This window comes from Myxocyprinus asiaticus, chromosome 2 (genome assembly GCF_019703515.2).
Source record: "Myxocyprinus asiaticus isolate MX2 ecotype Aquarium Trade chromosome 2, UBuf_Myxa_2, whole genome shotgun sequence".
Lineage (NCBI taxonomy): Eukaryota > Metazoa > Chordata > Actinopteri > Cypriniformes > Catostomidae > Myxocyprinus > Myxocyprinus asiaticus.
Window position 1 is genome coordinate 16025211 of NC_059345.1, and position 19016 is coordinate 16044226.

General features: G+C 38.1%; 1 protein-coding gene across 1 annotated transcript in view; it reads left to right on the plus strand.

The window, feature by feature from the left end:
- Nucleotides 1–19016, plus strand: part of LOC127413494 (NT-3 growth factor receptor-like) — a 259870-nt gene that overhangs the window by 32824 nt on the left and 208030 nt on the right. The window contains exon 3 of the mRNA XM_051650682.1: nt 6125–6196. Coding sequence (XP_051506642.1) covers nt 6125–6196 — 72 coding nt within the window. The remainder of the gene's footprint in view (nt 1–6124; nt 6197–19016) is intronic.

The window sequence follows — 19016 nt, forward strand, 5'->3', positions numbered from 1 at the left end:
TTCATATTCATTTTTAAACAACACAAAACTAATGTTTTAACTTAGGAAGAGTTCAGAAATCAATATTTGGTGGAATAACCCTGATTTTCAATCACAGTTTCATGCTTCTTGGCATGCTCTCTACCAGTCTTTCATATTGCTGTTGGGTGACTTTATGCTACTATTTGGCACAAAAATTCAAGCAGCTCGGCTTTTTTTGATGGCTTGTGGCCATCCATCTTCCTCTTGATCATATTCCAGAGGTTTTCAATGGGGTTCAGGTCTGGAGATTGGGCTGGCCATGACATGGTCTTGATCCGGTGGTCCTCCACCCACACCTTGATTGACCTGGCTGTGTGGCATGGAGCATCGTCCTGCTGGAAAAACCAATCCTCAGAGCTGGTGAACATTCTGTCTAATATGTACTTAGTGTTGCATGGAAGAAAGTATATGGGTTTGGAACAACATGATGGTCAATGATGACAGAATTTCCATTAATAATAATAATAGTTCTGTAGTACGTGTTAAATGTGTATTATGTAATGGAATATAGGGGAGTAAACGTCTATTATGTAATTTGTGAAAGTAACGAGTTACTCACTACTTGAGTACTCTTTTAATTGGATACTTTCTTACACTTACTCAAGTAATCATTTATGTTAGTACTTTTACTTCTAGTTGAGTAATAATTTTTTTGAAGTTTTGTACTTTTACTTGAGTACAGTTTTTGGCTACTCTACCCACCTCTGGTACTTTATAGAATAAAGTAAATATGTTCATTTTACTCAAGCACATACCTATAAATGGTAAATCCAGGGAAACTGATAATTTTGCAGTGGTCTCTTAATTTTTTCCAGAGCTGTATATTGTATATGTATGAATATATAGATATATATATATATATATATATGTATATATATATATAAATGAAAAAAAAAACTGGTGAAGACTTGACCATCTGCTGCGGATCCAGACCTCCCACAGTGTTTCATCACTCCCACTTATGAGCTTTCCTTCACCTCTGTAAAACCCCTCCCTATCCACTATTCCTCACACCCTCAAGAAAGAGTTTGCCCCATACTCTGCTTGATCTCTCAACAAAGAAGCTAAGTGGAATATCCCCAGTCTCAGATTAGCATTTTTCAAATTAACATTTTATTCACTTTTGCCACGCTTGTGAACGGTTCTAGCTACCTTTAAAGGTTCCACTAAAGGTCAGCAGCCTCTGCATGTGTTGATCTCTGCTCTTTACATCTCCTTTTGCTTTTTTAGGCATAAAGAATGTGTCTAGAAGTGTTACATTAGCAAAAGCATGACTGCAAGTCCTCTCTGTGGAGGTTTGGTGTGGAATAGTGTAGTTGAATCATAGAACATCTTAGCCCACTTGAGTTAATGGGTAGGCTGATAGTTATGGACGATGATAATTATGTTGGCTTGACAATGCCAACATACTGTTATTGTACAACTTGAGTTAGGATTTTTATTTTTTATTTTTTTTACCCCTGGGGCTTCTATCTATCTAGCTAGACTATTTACCTCAGTGAATCCCAAACTGGGTGCCGCTACGGAATCTGTGCTCAGTTCAATATTTTAATACCCAACGATGTTTAAAGTAAATTTGGTATTACAAAATTGTGTCTCGTTGTGAATGCAACTGAACGTGTGAACAATCAAATGTGCTTCTTGGTCAAATTGCCCCTCTAGATGTGATATTAAAGTAAACACAGCCGTTAATATTAGGGATGCTCCGATCGGGATTTTTTCAGCCGATACCGATCACCTATCTTCCTGTCACATGATCGTCCGATACCGATTCTGATTCCGATACAGATCATTTCACCTTTTATCAGGATTCCTGTCATAACTGGCAATATGTAAGCTTTCTGCACACTGCCACTATTAATTGAATTTTCCTCTTCCCAGTAATATCACTTTGCCTAGTTTTTGCTGACAATTTTTTTTTTTTAAAGTTTAAAAGTCTTATTAAAAAAGCTTTAAATCAAGTATAGGGTAACAAAATAGTCTCTATATAAAGATAGATATCCCTATAAAAAATTAAGCTTAGTGTCAAACTGAAGACAAACTGATAACCCATAGGTGCAATTCAACTTAATGTGACATTTTTGGTTATTAATTCTTTGTCATTATTTAATATTGTTATTTTATTTTTGCATTATATTTAATACATTACATTGTGGTATCTTAATATTTTATAAAGAATTATAATATTTATAAATTCAATTTGTGCCTTTTCATTTAGTTGGATGATTGTATTAATAGTCAATTTTTCACTTGTTGCTGCTTGAAATTTAATGAGGGAAACAAGCGCTCTCTCATGAGGGAAAGAGATGAAACGAAAGCGGAGAAAGAGCGCATGTTTCTGGACTCTACAGGTGCTACTATTGTTAATACCATTTAATTGGGAGATATTTAATAAAGATGTTTGAATTGCACCACATCTTGTAACTCACATTATTATTGAGATGCCTATGCCCGGCGGAGACTGAGAAGCTGCCGCCATGAACGATAATAAGGACCATTTCACAGCTCGTGCTGTTTTCCCTTTGCCTTGTTGTGAATGAAATGCCACATTAACAGTACAATACACAAACTTTTCATATTCGCCATACCTCTCCCACTGCATCGAATCAAGTTTGTTGTCTTACAACACTATGCCAGTATTCCCTACACTTTACGATGCCATGACAGTGCTGCTCAAGTCTTAAAGGAGCCACGCGTCTTTTGCTACATGAGCGATCGGTTTATGCGATCGGCCAAATTACCGATCACCAGTCGAGTCATAAGATGTGAATATTGGCCGATACCGGTTAGTGGCATATCGATCGGCGCATCCGTAGTTAATGTATTACATGAGTGTAAGCAGACAGGGCAAAAAGCTTATCTCAAAATATCAGATGAGTTCGATGTGTAAATGCAACCTAATAGACCTAAATATTAATCAAATAACAACGTTGACAAGAAAAACAATGTTGACAAGAAAAAGTGAAAAGCACAAACTGTCCTTGGCTGAATAACTTAAGTAGCTTGAAGCCCAATACATTTCAATGACAAGTCTGTTTTTCACTCTGACTGCATTTATAATGTTGGGTACTTGGAGAGGAAGAGAGGAGATGCAGGAGTGGATACTTTCAGTCTTTTAATAATATACGCAGGAGTGGAACAAACTATAACGCTAAACATCACAAATAACAACACAAAGTAATACTTCAAGAACTGACAAAGGAATGTACAAAACAGGAGGGTATTTATACAAATATGGGCAGATGATGGAATGGAAGACAGGTGGGGATTGGAAACAGATGGAAGTGATGAGGGACCAAGGTGGAGTCCAGGGCTCAGAGGGTCTAGGCGGAGTTGGAGGGTTTGAGGTTCCCCTTGACCATGGTTTCACAGGGGGCGAAGCTCGAGCCGGTGATGTGGGAGGAACCGGCTGACCAGGAGGAGGACATTTTCTAAATGGAGCCAGCGGAGGAGGAAGGGCCAGGGCACTGGATGGAACCAGGGTGTCCGTTATGCTGGCTGGAACTAACGGAGGAAGAAGGGTAGTCAGGGTGGGAATCAAGTCCAGGTCTATTAGCTCCACAAGAGCTGGCTCTGGGACAGATGGGGCTACTGGCACTGGCTCTGGGAAGGTCGGGGCTACTGGCACTGGCTGTGGGAAGGTCGGGGCTACTGGCACCGGCTCTGGGATGGTCGGGGCTACTGGCACTGGGACGGTCGGTGCTACTGGCACGGGCGCTGGGACGGTCGGGGCTACAGGCACGGGTGCTGGGACGGTCGGGGCTACAGGCAAGGGTGCTGGGACGGTCGGGGCTACAGGCACGGGCGTTGGGACGGTCGGGGCTACAGGCACGGGCGCTGGCACGGTCGGGGCTACAGGCACGGGCGCTGGGACGGTCGGGGCTACAGGCACGGTTGCTGGCTCATTAACTGTGGCAGGCATGGGTGCTGGCTCGTTAACTGTGGCAGGCGTGGGCGCTGGCTCATTAACCGTGGCAGGCGTGGGTGCTGGCTCGTTAACTGTAGCAGGCGTCGAGGGAGGAGCCGTGGAAGGCTTGGAAGCGTCCACTCTGGGAGGAGATTCAAAGTCCTCATCCACCACACCCACAGTGAAATGTGAGCCGCTAACTTGTAGAACCACATCCACGAACTCGAGCAGCGTCCAGTGAGGATCCGCTGGAGGCATTAGCTCCTTTAGTGCACTATTAAGACCAGTCCTGAAGAAAACCACCAGAAAGTGGTCATTAAAGTGCACTAAATTCGCCAGTTGTAAAAACTCACGGACATGATCCTCAATTGGACGGTCCCCTTGCTCAAGAAGGAGGAGCCTGACGCCAGCGGGTATTTCCATCTTGTTTGGTCAGTCCTTCTGTAATGTTGGGTACTTGGAGAGGAAGAGAGGAGATGCAGGAGTGGATACTTTCAATCTTTTAATAATATATGCAGGAGTGGAACAAATGCTGGAGTGGAACAAACTATAAAGCTAAACATCACAAATAACAACACAACATAACACTTCAAGGACTGACAAAGGAATGTACAAACAGGAGGGTATTTATACAAATAAGGGCAGATGATGGAATGGAAGACAGGTGAGGAGGATTGGAAATAGATGGAAGTGATGAGGGCAGTGAATTCTGGGAAATGTAGTCCAGGGGAAAACTTCAAAATAAGAGTCCTTAGGAAACCATGAGGGAGACAGATTGTGACAGCATTGAATCAGTATTTCTGTTTATCTTATAATCACACAGTAAAGACTGTCAATAATAAAAATAATAATTATTATTTCTTTTTTGCATTAGATTACTTTTTTTAACGTTTTTATGTTAGGATTTTTTTGAAAAACCTAAAGCACTATTTACTCATTTGATTACTGGCTCTTGAATAATTACATTTAACGCTTGAAGCAATATTTACTTAAAAGTAGGCTACATTGTTTTTTTTGTTTTTTTTTTTATATTAATATAAAACTTTATTCATATTAATGTCTTGAATGTTTTCAATAGCACATTTGTTTATATATTTATTTTTCAGTGGTTGGAGTGCCATGGGGAAAACACTACAAAGTGGTGCTGTAGTTTAAAAAAGTTCTGGAACCACTGATCTATCTTTATATCCCAACACTTATCGCTGTATATACTATCTTAAAGCATTCAAATTACATGAGGTCTATACAATCTTCAAACTTCAAGGATTTTTAATCTTTTTAAAAGTTTGTCTTGAAGAATTTTTTCTAGTTCAAACAAGATAAGAATGGTAAGAAACAACCTGCTAGTACAGAGTTCAATACAGTCAGAAACACCATTGCAACAGCACATACGTACATGATATTTCTGCCTTCACTCGTAATCCCATTGCCACAAGTTCATGTATGTTGCATTAAGGACTGTAATGAGAGTTTCGTAATAAGGCCCCTTGCATTTGTTTGCAAGCTTTTACAGTAAGAGCTGAATGGTTGAGAGGAAAAATGGCAAAAAAATGCCATCCTCCTTATCTCTTTCTCTTTACAGTGACAGATAATTGTATTCTGAGAAATAGTTTACAATAGAGCCATCATCATAATAAAACTAATTATGTGCTGATTACTGTTCGTTGGATAAGGGTATTGGATTGTAATCACTTTTTGCATTAAATTCATGTAATGAAAAGGATGCTGTCATTAACAATTAATACCACGGCGGCTGTGAATGGAGTCTTTAGGATGCACAATTCATTCCAGTTGCTGTGGCGGCTCAGGACTGTGAAATTGGGGACCCTGATGATACCATTATTCTAATTACGCTCTCTGAAGAGATGGGAAAGATGGTGAACTTAGATTGCTTCTGCAGTTTATCATCATAAATGGTGTATCAACCTGCTAGGCTTAAATGAACTGTTGTCTTTCTCAGCTTTAAATGATCTACAAGCAATACCAGGTGCAAATGATCAACAACAGGGCCCTCAGTCAAAATTTCTGGATGAACAGCTCTGTGTGGAGGCTGAAATAAATTGTTTGGTGGTCCTTGGGAAGTTCATATGCACATATCATTGCTGGATTGATGCTAGTCATTTGTTGTGAGACAAATGTCACCTATCATTCACTTAAAATGTGCATTTTCTAAAAGGCCTCTTTGTCTTTTTGCAGGACGATAATGAACTGCAATTTACGGACAGTTCAGGCACGTGCATTTGCACAGAACCCCCACCTCCGCTACATGTAAGTAAAATGTTTCTTTTTTTAGTAATATTTTTTTGGGCATTTTTCGCCTTTATTAGTGGAAAGAGAGTGACAGGAAATGACAAGGAGAAGAGAGGGATCAGGATCGGGAAAGGTACTCAAGCCGGTACTTGAACTTGGGTCGCCAGTGATGCTACTGCCCACGAGGCTACAACTCTGATGAGTAGAATGTTTTCTAATTCAGTGGTTCTCAACCGATGGCTCACCACCGAAAAATGGGTCGTATGTCTGTTCTGATAGGATCACGGACAGCAGGGAAAAAACAATGTTACATACAAATAATGAAATGCATCTAACCATATAATTGTGCATATTTAGGATATCAAAAGGGACAAAATGCTTATATCTTTTGTTGTTGACATCAAAGATAGTACATCCTATGCAGTTCACTGGGTGTTAGTACTGAACTATAAAAATGTGGTACTTTGTTGGTTCGCCACTTGATGCCCAATGTAAAATCTGGGCCCTGAAGCAAAACCAGTAGACAACCACAGTTCTAATGTAGATGAAATGTTGTTTGATAGTTAAAGGATTAGTTCACCCAAAATGATAATTATCTCATCATTTAATCACCTTTAAGCCATCCCAGATGTGTATGTTTTACTTCTTCAGCAGAACTGAAATGAAGATTTTTATAAGAACGTTTCAGCTCTGTTTGTCCATGCAGTGAAAGTGAATGGGTGCCATGAGGCTGCTGGCTGTTTGATGGTCCAAAAGGCATATTTAGGCAGCATGAAAGTAATCCACATGACTCCATTTGATCAATTAATGTCTTCTGAAGCATATCGATAAGTTTGTGTAAAAAACAAATTGATAATTAAAACATTTTAACTTTAAATCATTGCTTCTGCCCACCGCTGTATTACTGTTTGAAATAACCTAACTCTCATGTGACATTCGTTCCTCTGTTGTATACAAAGCATGTGCTTCCGACTTCACAGGTGAATGCACCATTGCGCTTACGTCACGCGACAGCTCCGTGATGGGACGACTGTTAGCAGGAAGCATTTTTTAAAAGTTAATTAAGTTTTAATTATCGATTTATTTTTTACACAAACCTATCGATTTGCTTTAGAAGACATTCATTGATTGAATGGAGTCGTGTGGATTACATTTATGCTGCCTAAGTATGCCCTTTGGACCTTCAAACCGCCAGCAGCGTCACGGCACTCATTCACTTACATTAAATGGACATACAGAGCTGAAATGTGCTTATAAAAATCTGCTGACGAAGGAAAGACATACACATCTGGGATGGCTTAAAGGTGAGTAATTCAAGAGAGAATTATCATTTTTGGGTGAACTAATCCTTTAAAGGTGTAGCTCAATCTGAAATCGACCTGATATGATTTTAAATGCTTAGTGTGATTTAGACAAGTATGACCTTTTCCTGGATCAACATTCCTTTTTGTTTCTGAAACAGCATTCCTTTCAAGCAATTTTAGCCATAACCCTACCCATACCCTAAAATCAGTGCTCAATGATTGGTTGATTGGATTGTCTTTTCATTAAGCAGTTTTCTTCTGACCCTTGCTGAATTTTAATCCATTTCAATTTACCTCTGAAATGTACATAGGGGCCAGTTTAAAGTAATAGCTCCTGCTATTTCTCTTTTACTGGTGCTGTTATGAAACCTTTCTTTGACCCTTTGCATAACTGATGGGTAGGGTTACACAGATTGATTGGCTAGTTAATTAGCTCTACTCAGTGCATTCGACCACTAAGGCCTCATGAAGTACGGTTTGTCATTTACATAAGGTTGCTAAACACTGACCCATCTGCTACTCAACTACTTATCTGGACGAATAGTCGATTAATAAAACTGCATAATAATGGTTGGTCATGCTGTTTTGGAATTTCTGGGAGAAACCACAATGCTCTCATTACTACATTTTTCACCACTTATGCCAATAATCAACATACTGTCCTGTGGCTTTTGACATTTGTCATAGCCTGCTTGGTCACTGGATCTCACAACCAGAGCAATGCATAAATTTTATAGAGTATGCATTAATGGTCTCAATTACTGGCAAGCAAACAGGCTAATCAGTCTATGAATGGATTAAAAAATACTAGATCTTGCATTCACTTAAGGCACAAACAGAGCAGATGGACAAGCTAATTGCGAAGTCATTAAAATTACGGTCAGGAACTCCAGTGACAAAGACGATGACTGCTTATGTCTTATTTAATTGTGGCTCTCAGAGGACTGAAATGGTAGGGTTTGAAGTTGTAATGGCCACAGGAAATAAATCTCCTTTAGATGTAATGAACAACAATTTCAAAGACAACACTTTTTTATTTAGGCCGTGTGGGGTAAGTTGAATTAAGGGCAGTTTTTAGTATATTCATTACACTAGTTATTATCATTCAGTCTAAGAAAAGAGTTGTACAACTGAACATTTAATGCCTTTCATTAGCTATTAGTAAAAAATCTAAGCACTCCAGTATTTAATTGTGTTCCTTGATAACTTATCAGACATACAATATTCAGAGGATGAATTATTCTGAAAGTTAAATCGAGGTGTAAATCAAGACTGTATTGGAGTGGTCTAAGTAAGAATTCAACAATCGGAAGCATACAGAGTGCAACAGTTGGCCTCTAAAAGTAAAAATCCCATTATTTTTCTACATAGAGAAACCCATTTTTAGCATAACATCTTTTAAGGTAGATTTACCATGAGCTCAGAGGTTAAGCGATTGTGTATGCTTCTGTAGAAGCCACTTATTCTACTTAATGAAAAAAAAAGTTAAACAGCCAAATTCCTGTTGAGGTACTACCCTACCCACAAACCTTAAGCAAGATCCACCAATCAGACAAGGTGCTGTTAGCAAGGAAGCAGGAATTGCTGCAAAAGAGCTCAACAGTGACCGCCCATTCCCATAAAACACTGCGAATGACATAAGCCAATCTCCCTAAAACACCTTGTGTAGAACATTAATATTTTGCAAAAAAACTGAAATATATTGTATTTTATACTTACTGTCAGTGATGCACAGCAACAACATATATTGACTTGTATTGCTGATATGATTATGTCTCAATGCTTTGTGGGATAAGTAGTTAATTAAAGTACATCGTCTTAATATCAAACTTCTTTTTTCTTTTCTTTTTTTAAAAAAAAAAAAAACAGTTCAAATGCTGAATGTTGTCATGCATCTTGAAGCTGGTTGGTTTGGTTCAATTTTTTTTTTTTTTATGTGTATAGAGATAATGAGTGGGAAAGATCTCACAATTACTGCAATGTGATTATGAAATATTAGTTTATTGCAAATTTGTGTTATGCATTTTAGGTTGATCTGATAGCATGCTCCTTAATCTCAACTAAATTTCCATCACAATGAATTCCCCAAAGAAAACCGCTTGTTAATTCCTTACTTTGACTTGAATGAACCTTTTGGTTTTTATGCATCCTAAATGTCCTGTGTAGTTAATGAGGGAATGCAGTCTGGTTGGCCAGACGTTGTGTCTCTACAGCCCACATATCAACAGGGGCCTAATAAATTTGAAGGACCCATTGTAGGGAAGGAGGTAAGGTCATATCCTCTTGGGAGGGCAGAAAGTCTCTCCCTCATTAAGTGTGCCCCCCCGCCCCCGTAATTCTCCTTTCCGAAATGTCACTTTCTCTACTGAAGTCCTTTCGCTGACTTCTTATTTAAATAGAGGGCAAATATTATGTAACTCAAACAGATTGGCACAATAATATAATAACCAAAATGGCTTTTTCTGTATGGATGAAATATATAGAATTGCAAAATTTTGTTTTTTAGTGAAAATAAATTCAGAATTTCATAAACTGTATTCTTCTATTCAAATCTGATTGTGTGCAGTATACTGCCAGAATTGTAATGCACTAGCTGTAGTCTATTTTCCCAATAAGGCATTGTAAGGGACAACATGTACACTTTTTTATGATATTGGGATATTTGTATAGCACTTTTCATACAAACAGTATGTAACACAAAGTGCTTTACACATTAAAGTACCAATTCCCCACCCCACCATCGACACACAAAGCATTAAACTATATTATAAAAACATTTTTCTAATAAAGAGACTCAATAAAAACAGGGAGTAAGGAACTGGGAGGTAAAAATCTATTAAAAGCCAGACTAAAAAGGAAGGTCTTAAGTTTGGTTTTAAAAATATCAACATTCTCTGCTGTTCCACAGACGTGGGCCATAATAATAAAAGGATGCCTCACCGTGGGTTTTTGTCCTGACTTTGGGTATCATTAAAAGGCCACTACCTGAAGACCTGTGGGTTCTAATAGTAGCAAATCTGATAAATAGGTGGGACCAAGCCCTTTAAGAGTTTTATAAACCAATAAAAGGATCTTAAAATCAATCAGACATTTTAAAATTGGTGTAATATGTGCTCTCTTTCTGGTCTTCGTCAACACACGTATAGCTGAATTTTGAAGCAGTTGAAGTTTATATATTCTTCTTGGGGAGACCAGCAGAGCATTACAGTAGTCAGTCCTGCAGGTAATAAAAGCATGCAGTAGTGTCTCTGTATTGGCTAGAGAGAGAAACGGTTGCACTCTGCCAATATTCTTCAGATGATAAAATGCATTCTTAGTTATGTTTCTAATGTGAGGCTCAAAACTGAGATCTGAGTCAAAGATGACTCCCAGGTTTTTCACTTGTTGACATGGATTTAAAGCCAGTGCTTGCAGTTTCTCATTGAGGTTCTCTCTCTGCGCTTTAGTACCAATAACCAAGACTTCAGTTTTGTCCTGATTGAGCTGTAGAAAATGTTCAGCTATCCATGATTTGATATCTAGAATACAGTTAAAAAGACCATCGATTGGCCCTGGGTCATCAGGAGACACAGCAATGTAAAGCTGTGTATCATCAGCATAACTATGGAAATTAATGTTGTGCTTCCTGATGACTTTTCCAAGTGGCAACATATAAAGGTTAAAAAGTGTAGGACCTAAAATTGAACCTTGAGGAACCCCACAATTCATTTTATAGATTTTAGATGAACATTCATCCATTCTTACAAGAAATCCTCTATCGGTAAAATAAGATTTGAACCGATTAAAAACTGTACCCGAGATGCCAGTCAATCTGTGTAATCTGTCAAGAAGAATTGAGTGGTCTACTGTATCAAAGGCTGCGCTCAAGTCTAGTAGTACTAAAACTGAGGGTTTTTTCATATCCATATTGGACCTGAGGTTGTTTACAACCTTGACTAATGCTGTCTCTGTACTATGATTGGTCCGAAAACCAGATTGATATTTTTCCAAACAAATTATAAGAGTTCATAAAATCATTTAACTGATTAAAAACAAGCTTCTCTAAAATGTTTCTTAAAAATGGTAGATTGGATACTGGTCTGTAATTATTAAGGATTGTGGCATCTAAATAGTCTTCCTTCAGAAGGGGTTTAACTATAGCAGTCTTAAAAGCATTAGGGAAGACACACATCTGAAGAGAATAATTTACAATGTTAAGTAAATCTTCATTAAAAAAAAGCAAAAAAGTGTTTTAAAAAGGATGTGGGAATGGGATCTAAAAAGCAATTTGCCGGTTTTAGTTGGGAGATAACTTTACCAAGCATCTCAGCATCAACCAGGACAAATTTCTCATGTGTAGAGAAGGATTCTGGGGTGTTAAAATTTATATGCTGACATTGAGATAAATTTGATCTATTTTTCTTCTGAAGTGGGCTGCAAATTCTTCACATACAGCTGGACTTCATAAAAACAGGATTAGTTAAACCATCAATAGTTGGGAAAAAGATTTTGGGATTGTTCCGGTTGCCAGTAATACATTTTGAGAAGTAAGTTTGCCTTGCATTTTTAATTGCCTTATTGTAATTAGTCAACTGCTGACAATTTGATAATTGACTATCAATGTAGGGTTAGCCGTAGATTTTTTCAGTTTTAATGGAGCTACTATGTCAAGGGTTGATCTTAGTTTACTATTAAAATTATCTACAATAAAATCACAAGAGGAGGGTAGAATATCAGCAGGAGTGTCACATAAAAGATGAATACAATTTGCAGCCACTTCACTGGTAAGATTGCGTTTCCTGACAGTTCGTTCTGGGATATCCTGTTGTATTAAACCAAAAAAAGACACAAAAGTGATCAAACAAGCCTACATCCACAACTGAAGAGATATTAGCAGACAGGCCGTGAGTTATTACAAGATCTAAAATGTGGCCTCTGTTATGAGTAGGCTGAGTAAGGTGTTGAATAAAATGTATACAATTAAGCAGATTTAAAAATTCTGAAGCAAAAGAGTCTGATTGATTGTCCACATGCAGATTAAAATCACCTAAGATAATAATTTAGTTGTAATTGGAGTGGATAACTGGGAGTAATTCTGAAAAATTGGACATAAAGACTGTGAATCGTTCGGGTGGCCTGTAAACTGTTATACACAGTATTGGAGGGCTACTAAAAATAAAAGAATGATATTCAAAGGATAAGTAGTCATCAAACCTAATATCTTTAAAACCAAATGACACTGAAAGGATTTGTCGCTGTACCCCCACATTTTCTATCCTCCCTAGAGGAATATGAAAAATTGTAGCTTGGTGGTGAGTCTTCAATAAGAGTAGCTGGTCCATCAGTAGTAAGACATGTCTCAGTTAAAAACATACAATCAATGTTATTATCTAAAATCAGATCATTAATAAGAAATGTTTTGTTTAAAAGAGATCTGACATTCAAAAGTGCCATATTCAGGGTCATGGGTAAAATATTCTTAAGGGGTGAATTAGTAGATGTTGGTTTATGTGTGCATATGGTTCTAAGATTATGAAAATTCACACCATACATATCTTTGGTGTTATGAAGTATGGTGCTATGTCTGGTAGTGATAACAACCGGAATTATTGAATTGTTAGAAATATCAAACGGTCTGAGTCCGGTAAGAAGTGTTACTGTTAAAAGTGGAACTAAAACATTAAAGACTAGGACCTAGGGGACATCAATCCCAAACTGGTCAGCAAGTGCCAACTGGTGGCATAGATAGTTGCAGTTAGTGGTAACTGTGTTCACATGAGCATGCTGTATGACATATGATATGTTGGCAGAGAGCAAATGGCTGCCTGATTTGTTTAAGTGGAGCCCGTCTGCTCTGAAAAAAGGCCTCCTGTCCCAAAAAATAATAAAATTGTCTATAAAGCCCATATGTGGGAGTCACTGACAGAGGAAAGCCAGGTGTTGAGGCTGAGCAGCCTGCTGAACCGCCCCAATCCTCGGCCACAGGTGGGGATTGGGCCAGAAATGAAAACACTGCGGTGGCAGCGAAAAATCTTTAATATATATACTAATGATGCACCGATACTACTTGGTAGTACGTGTATTGGGCCAATACTGGGGGAGAAATACTCGTACTTGTACTCGGAAATATGAAATAATGCATGGCTCTTCTAAGACCAGTCTAAAGATATGAGAAAAATATTGGTGTGTTCAGCACATGAGTTTTTATTTCATTCATCTTTACGTGATATGTGTGGCTTCTCTCTCTCTCTCTCTCTCTGTGTTTGAGAGAGAGCAAAAGAACATTTTATTTAGACTCGTGCCAGACGGTCGTTGTCGTCCTAAACACTGCAACTCCAAAAATCATATGTGTTATGTGTAAAGAAGACTCTGGAAAAAGTGTAGGAGTTATGTCTGTCATTTTTACTTAACCCAACAACAACACAGGGTAAAGAAATCAAATGAATGTCAAACTTTGTCAGGCTCAACGCAACAAACCCAGAACAATCAATCAATACTAAGGCCGCATTGCCCACTCTGTGAATGCCCATAACAATATGCATAAAATATCACTGTTAAAGCAAGAATAACATATCATAAGTGTTAGCTTAGTTACTTTTAAGGTAAGCGACACCCTGGTAAAATGGTTCTGAATTGTAATTTTTAATGATTGAAAACGCTAATATTGGCTATATCAAGATATCAAATAGAAATAGAATGGGATACATATACAAACACAAAACTTTTCGTATTGGTACTCGGTATTGGTTGATACCTAAAACTAGGTACTTGGTACTTGTATCATTCTTCAAAAATTGGTATCGGTGCATCTCTAATAAATACAGTTTATGATTTATGATGAGGAAAATGTTTTCAGTGAAGACAAATGATTGATTCTGAGGGTCAAGTTTCTTCCACTTCAGCTCTAAACAATAAATGTGTTATTAATTATGCTTGAGTTTTGTATTATTGTGGGTTGGACACTGGCTGGTTGTGAATAGCTGTCACTCAACTAATTATAATAAACACAATGCATGTGCTATTTATATGTGTGTATGCACATTAATATGTGCACTTTAATATATGTGTGTGTGTGTGTGTGTGCACATTAATATATGTATATAATTCACAAATAAATCCATTTAAAACTGGACATTAAAGTCAGTTAGTTTGACTTTGAAGTTATACAGCATATTCTCAATGTAAAATCCAGGAGATCACCTTAATTAATCTTAAGAACTTCTGCCCAGTGAAGCCTGATTTCCTCTTATTGTCTTACTAATTTGCTGTTTACTGTTTCTACCGACAGACCATTCTACTCAGACCAGACACACATACAGACTCACCAGACAGAGAGTTTAGATAACCACTTATTTTTGTTAAGTGTTTTAGTCAGACTCCATTTGGAAGATGCAGCATGCATTGTTCAATGAGACAACAGTGGCAGTAAAATGGTCTATTCTTATTGCATCTATTTGGAGAAAGTCTTCACACATTTTGCTGTGTATTTTTCAAATTTAAACTGCTATTTTCCGAAACACTGCAGCTGTGAATGGTATGATGTGCCGAAATGGAGGGGTTTCTTTAAGATTTATGAACACCCAGGTCTGTGTCATTAAGGCAAATACTGAAAGCTGTAATAGCTGTGAACATTGCTAATCAAATGGTTGTTACTATTCCTCATGACATGACACCTTTAATCTCACGCTGTTACCACTCGTGGAAAGCAGGTGTTAAATGGAATTTGATTTAAAAATTCTTCTCAGCCGAGCAACCAAAAACAATTGAGGCATGCACATTGAGTTTTTGGCCATTTACACGGTTACCTGGTTTGCAAAATTCATTTAGTGAATGGGGCGCTAAAACAATGCAGACAGCGTGTGCAAATAACCAATGCTATCATTAGGCACATTTAATTTGTAAAAAACTCCCAGCTAAATGTCACACCCTTTTTGTTAAATCTTTGAAGCTTGGGACACTCTTGCCACCCTCTATGGCTAAAAAACATAAAACAAGTTCTAAAATTCAATTTTATACAATAGCCAATTTGATTATTATAACATCACTGGGACATTGCACTTCACTTGTCTGTGTTTGCTATGTTCCAGATCTGAGTATGTGAGTGGAAGTGGAGTTTTTTTGAAAGTCGAGGCATCTGTGTGTTCTCTCATTCTTTGCTTTCTGTCACCCAAAGTGGTCTGCAAAGTAGTCATCATCAAGCAGGGAGTGGGAAATGGCAAACCCGAAGTAAGGCTGGAGCAGAGTGATTACAGAGTGCTTTGTCACATTCACATACTCATGATCTCACTGTGAATTTGGTGATGGTACAGTCATTTGAAAGTTCTTAAGCTTGGCCTAAGTGGCCAAAGCGTGAGGTGTTTTTATGTAAGGGAATTTTAGTAGTATAAATGTACATGGTATGGATTAAAGTGCCCGTGAACCAGCAACAATAATATGTAGGAAATGTTATAATGGAATTAGCTGCATTTGACCACCATTATAAGAAGGATAAATGACAAATGATCAGATTAGAAATCTGAATAAAGATTATCCACCATTAAAAATGTAATACAACAGGTTTTTGCATCCACTCACAATTTATATGTAAGGAATTAGCTTAATAAGGGAATTATGATTAATTCACTTATTGAAAGAATTAAGGTGTACGTCTGATCACTCAGCCACGCTGAGTTGATATGATGCATCTGTTAACTCTTTAGAGTAATACTATATATATGGCTTCTTGAAAATAATACCACAAATACGTTTAGATATGGTTCGAGCTTCAGATTTTTCATTAAAAAATCAAATGAAGTGGGGGCCTGGGTAGCTCAGTGGTAAAGACGCTGGCTACCACCCCTGGAGTTTGCTAGTTCGCTAGTTCGAATCCCAAGGCGTGCTGAGTGACTCCAGCCAGGTCTTCTAAGCAACCAAATTGGCCCAGTTGCTAGGGAGGGTAGAGTCACATGGGGTAAACTCCTCATGGTTGCTATAATGTGGTTTGTTCTTAGTGGAGCATGTGGTGAGTTCAGCACAGATGCTGCAGTGGATGGCATGAAGCCTCCACATGTGCTATGTCTCTTTGGCAACACGCTTAACAAGCCACGTGATAAGATGCATGGGTTGATGGTTTCAGACATGGTGGCAACTGGGATTCATCCTCCACCACCCGGATTGAGGCAAATCACTACATGACCACAAGGACTTAAAAGCCCACTGGGAATTGGGCATTCCAAATTGGGTGAAAAAAATAAAATAAATCATATGAAGAGATTTTTTTTTTATCAAAATACACCACAGTCAAATTATCTTTGAATACAAACAGGACTTTATTGCTGATCTAAAACATCAAACTAACTAACACATATAGACAAACATAAACAGGTTGGTGAGTGAGCTGTAACAGATGGTTCATGGAGTCTATAGACAAAGCCTTGAGAACCATAAATTCTTCATTTAGATTAAATACTTCGATTTGCTATCGGGTTACCCAAATGATATTAAAGAGACACTTTCAGCAAAAGTTGGAGATGTACTTGCATTTCTTTGTGTTGCTTTGGTTCTTTGGCTCTTTGTAGAAAGTTTTGGTTGTTCCGTCAATGTCTTGGATCTCTGTTAAGATCATGGATTGGAATAATAAGGCAGGGCTTTGAAGCGAGGCCTCCCGCAAGTGTGACTCGTGACTCCCCGTCCTGTGTGTGAGTCATAGCGCAGAGAAGAGAAGAGCTTTCTCGGAACTTTACGTCCCAAACTTTCCTGGACATTGTATGGATCCTGGGCATAGAAGGGCTAAGAGCCCAGAGGGAAGAGGGCAAGAGCGCGAAGAGAGGAGAAGAGCAAGAGATTAAGAGGGCGTTCGTGTAACCCCGGTTACAAACTAGTGATGGGTCGTTCATGAAAGATTCGTTCATTTTGAATGAATCTTTTATGTGACTCAGAAGAACGAGTAGTCTCAGAGAGTGATTAATTCATTTTGTGTTGGCCACACATGTGCATTGCACAACCTCCATTCGTTTGTTACGTGAAAACCGCATAGGCGCTGTACAGGAAACAGAAATGATTAGTTCACCTCTCGAGTCTTCTGGTCCGAGTCATTTGTTCTTTTGTCACGTGACAGCCGTATACGCTATGCATTGCTCACACAGGAAATAGAAATTATTAGTTCACCTCTTGAGTCTTGTGGTCCGAGTCGTTCGTTCTTTTGTCACGTGACAGACGTATACGCTATGCATTGCTCACACAGGGAACAGAAAAGATTAGTTCACCTCTCGAGTCTTCTGGACCAAGTCGTTCGTTCTTTTGTCACATGACAGCCATATACACTATGCATTGCTCACACAGGGAACAGAAATTATTAGTTCACCTCTCGAGTCTTCTGGTCCGAGTCGTTCGTTCTTTTGTCACGTGACAGCCGTATACACTATGCATTGCTCACATAGGGAACAGAAATGATTAGTTCACCTCTCGAGTCTTCTGGTCCAAGTCGTTCGTTCTTTCGTCACTTGACAGACAATTACGCTATGCAGTGACAAAAGAACGAATGACTCGGACAAGAAGATTCCAGAGGTGAACTAATCTTTCTGTTTCTCATAAATTGTCCTTGGCTGCGATATAAATTTTTCCTTATTGGGACTATAATCAAAGTTTGCGTAAGTAGGCGTGGCTATTGAAAATGTAACATTTTAATTTAATTCTGCTCAAATGAACGAAATGAACTAAATGACTGGAATAAAGATTCGTTCATTTTGCTGAACGAGACTCAAAGATTCAAGTCAGTAAAATGATCCAATCTTCCCATCACTATTACAATCAGTACTAAGATGTGACTGAATAATGTAAATGAGCAGAGTGTAATTATTTTATGAGTAGAAAAACAGCCAGTGAAAAATATGTTGTATTTGGGAGAACTGACCAATGATAACTGAGAATGTTGTTTAGCACATTTACATTTTCTGGAATTCACACCGGTTGAGTTTTTTTTCTCTCCACTCAGTGGACCAGAAGAGAGCAGACATGTTTCATTGCACTCTGAAGAAATGGGAGAATTTGATTAGTCAAATAGCAATATTTGGTTAATATTGAAGTGAGATTTATTTAGACACGATTTAACATGTGAGAATGGAAGATTTAGTGTGAAAAGAGACTGTTTTAGTTGCTGAGATTGACACGGCTGCTGAGAAGAAGCCTCGTTAACGCATAGCGCGTTACTAACGCATTAAAAGTTGTTTTATGAAGAAATAAAGAGTTTAAAGTGAGAGTTTAATTTTTATGAGACGTTTGAGCGAAAGACCAAGTGGAAATGGAGTTAAAAGGGATTAAACAGTCAAGTTCATCAGTGGTCTTGGTGAGTTAAAACTGTTATTTCATGTACTAATCTGTTTAGAATGTTCATATAACTGAAATGTAAAATGAAAGAGAGTTTTATTTAATTTTCCTTTATTAATTGTGAATGTATGAGGCCACGTGTGATGAACGCATGCTTACATGTTCATATGTAAAATATAACGGCCATTTTGATATCGAGTTGAACTGTGGTAACTGATGTGATGTGTATCACGTAAACATTACTAATGATG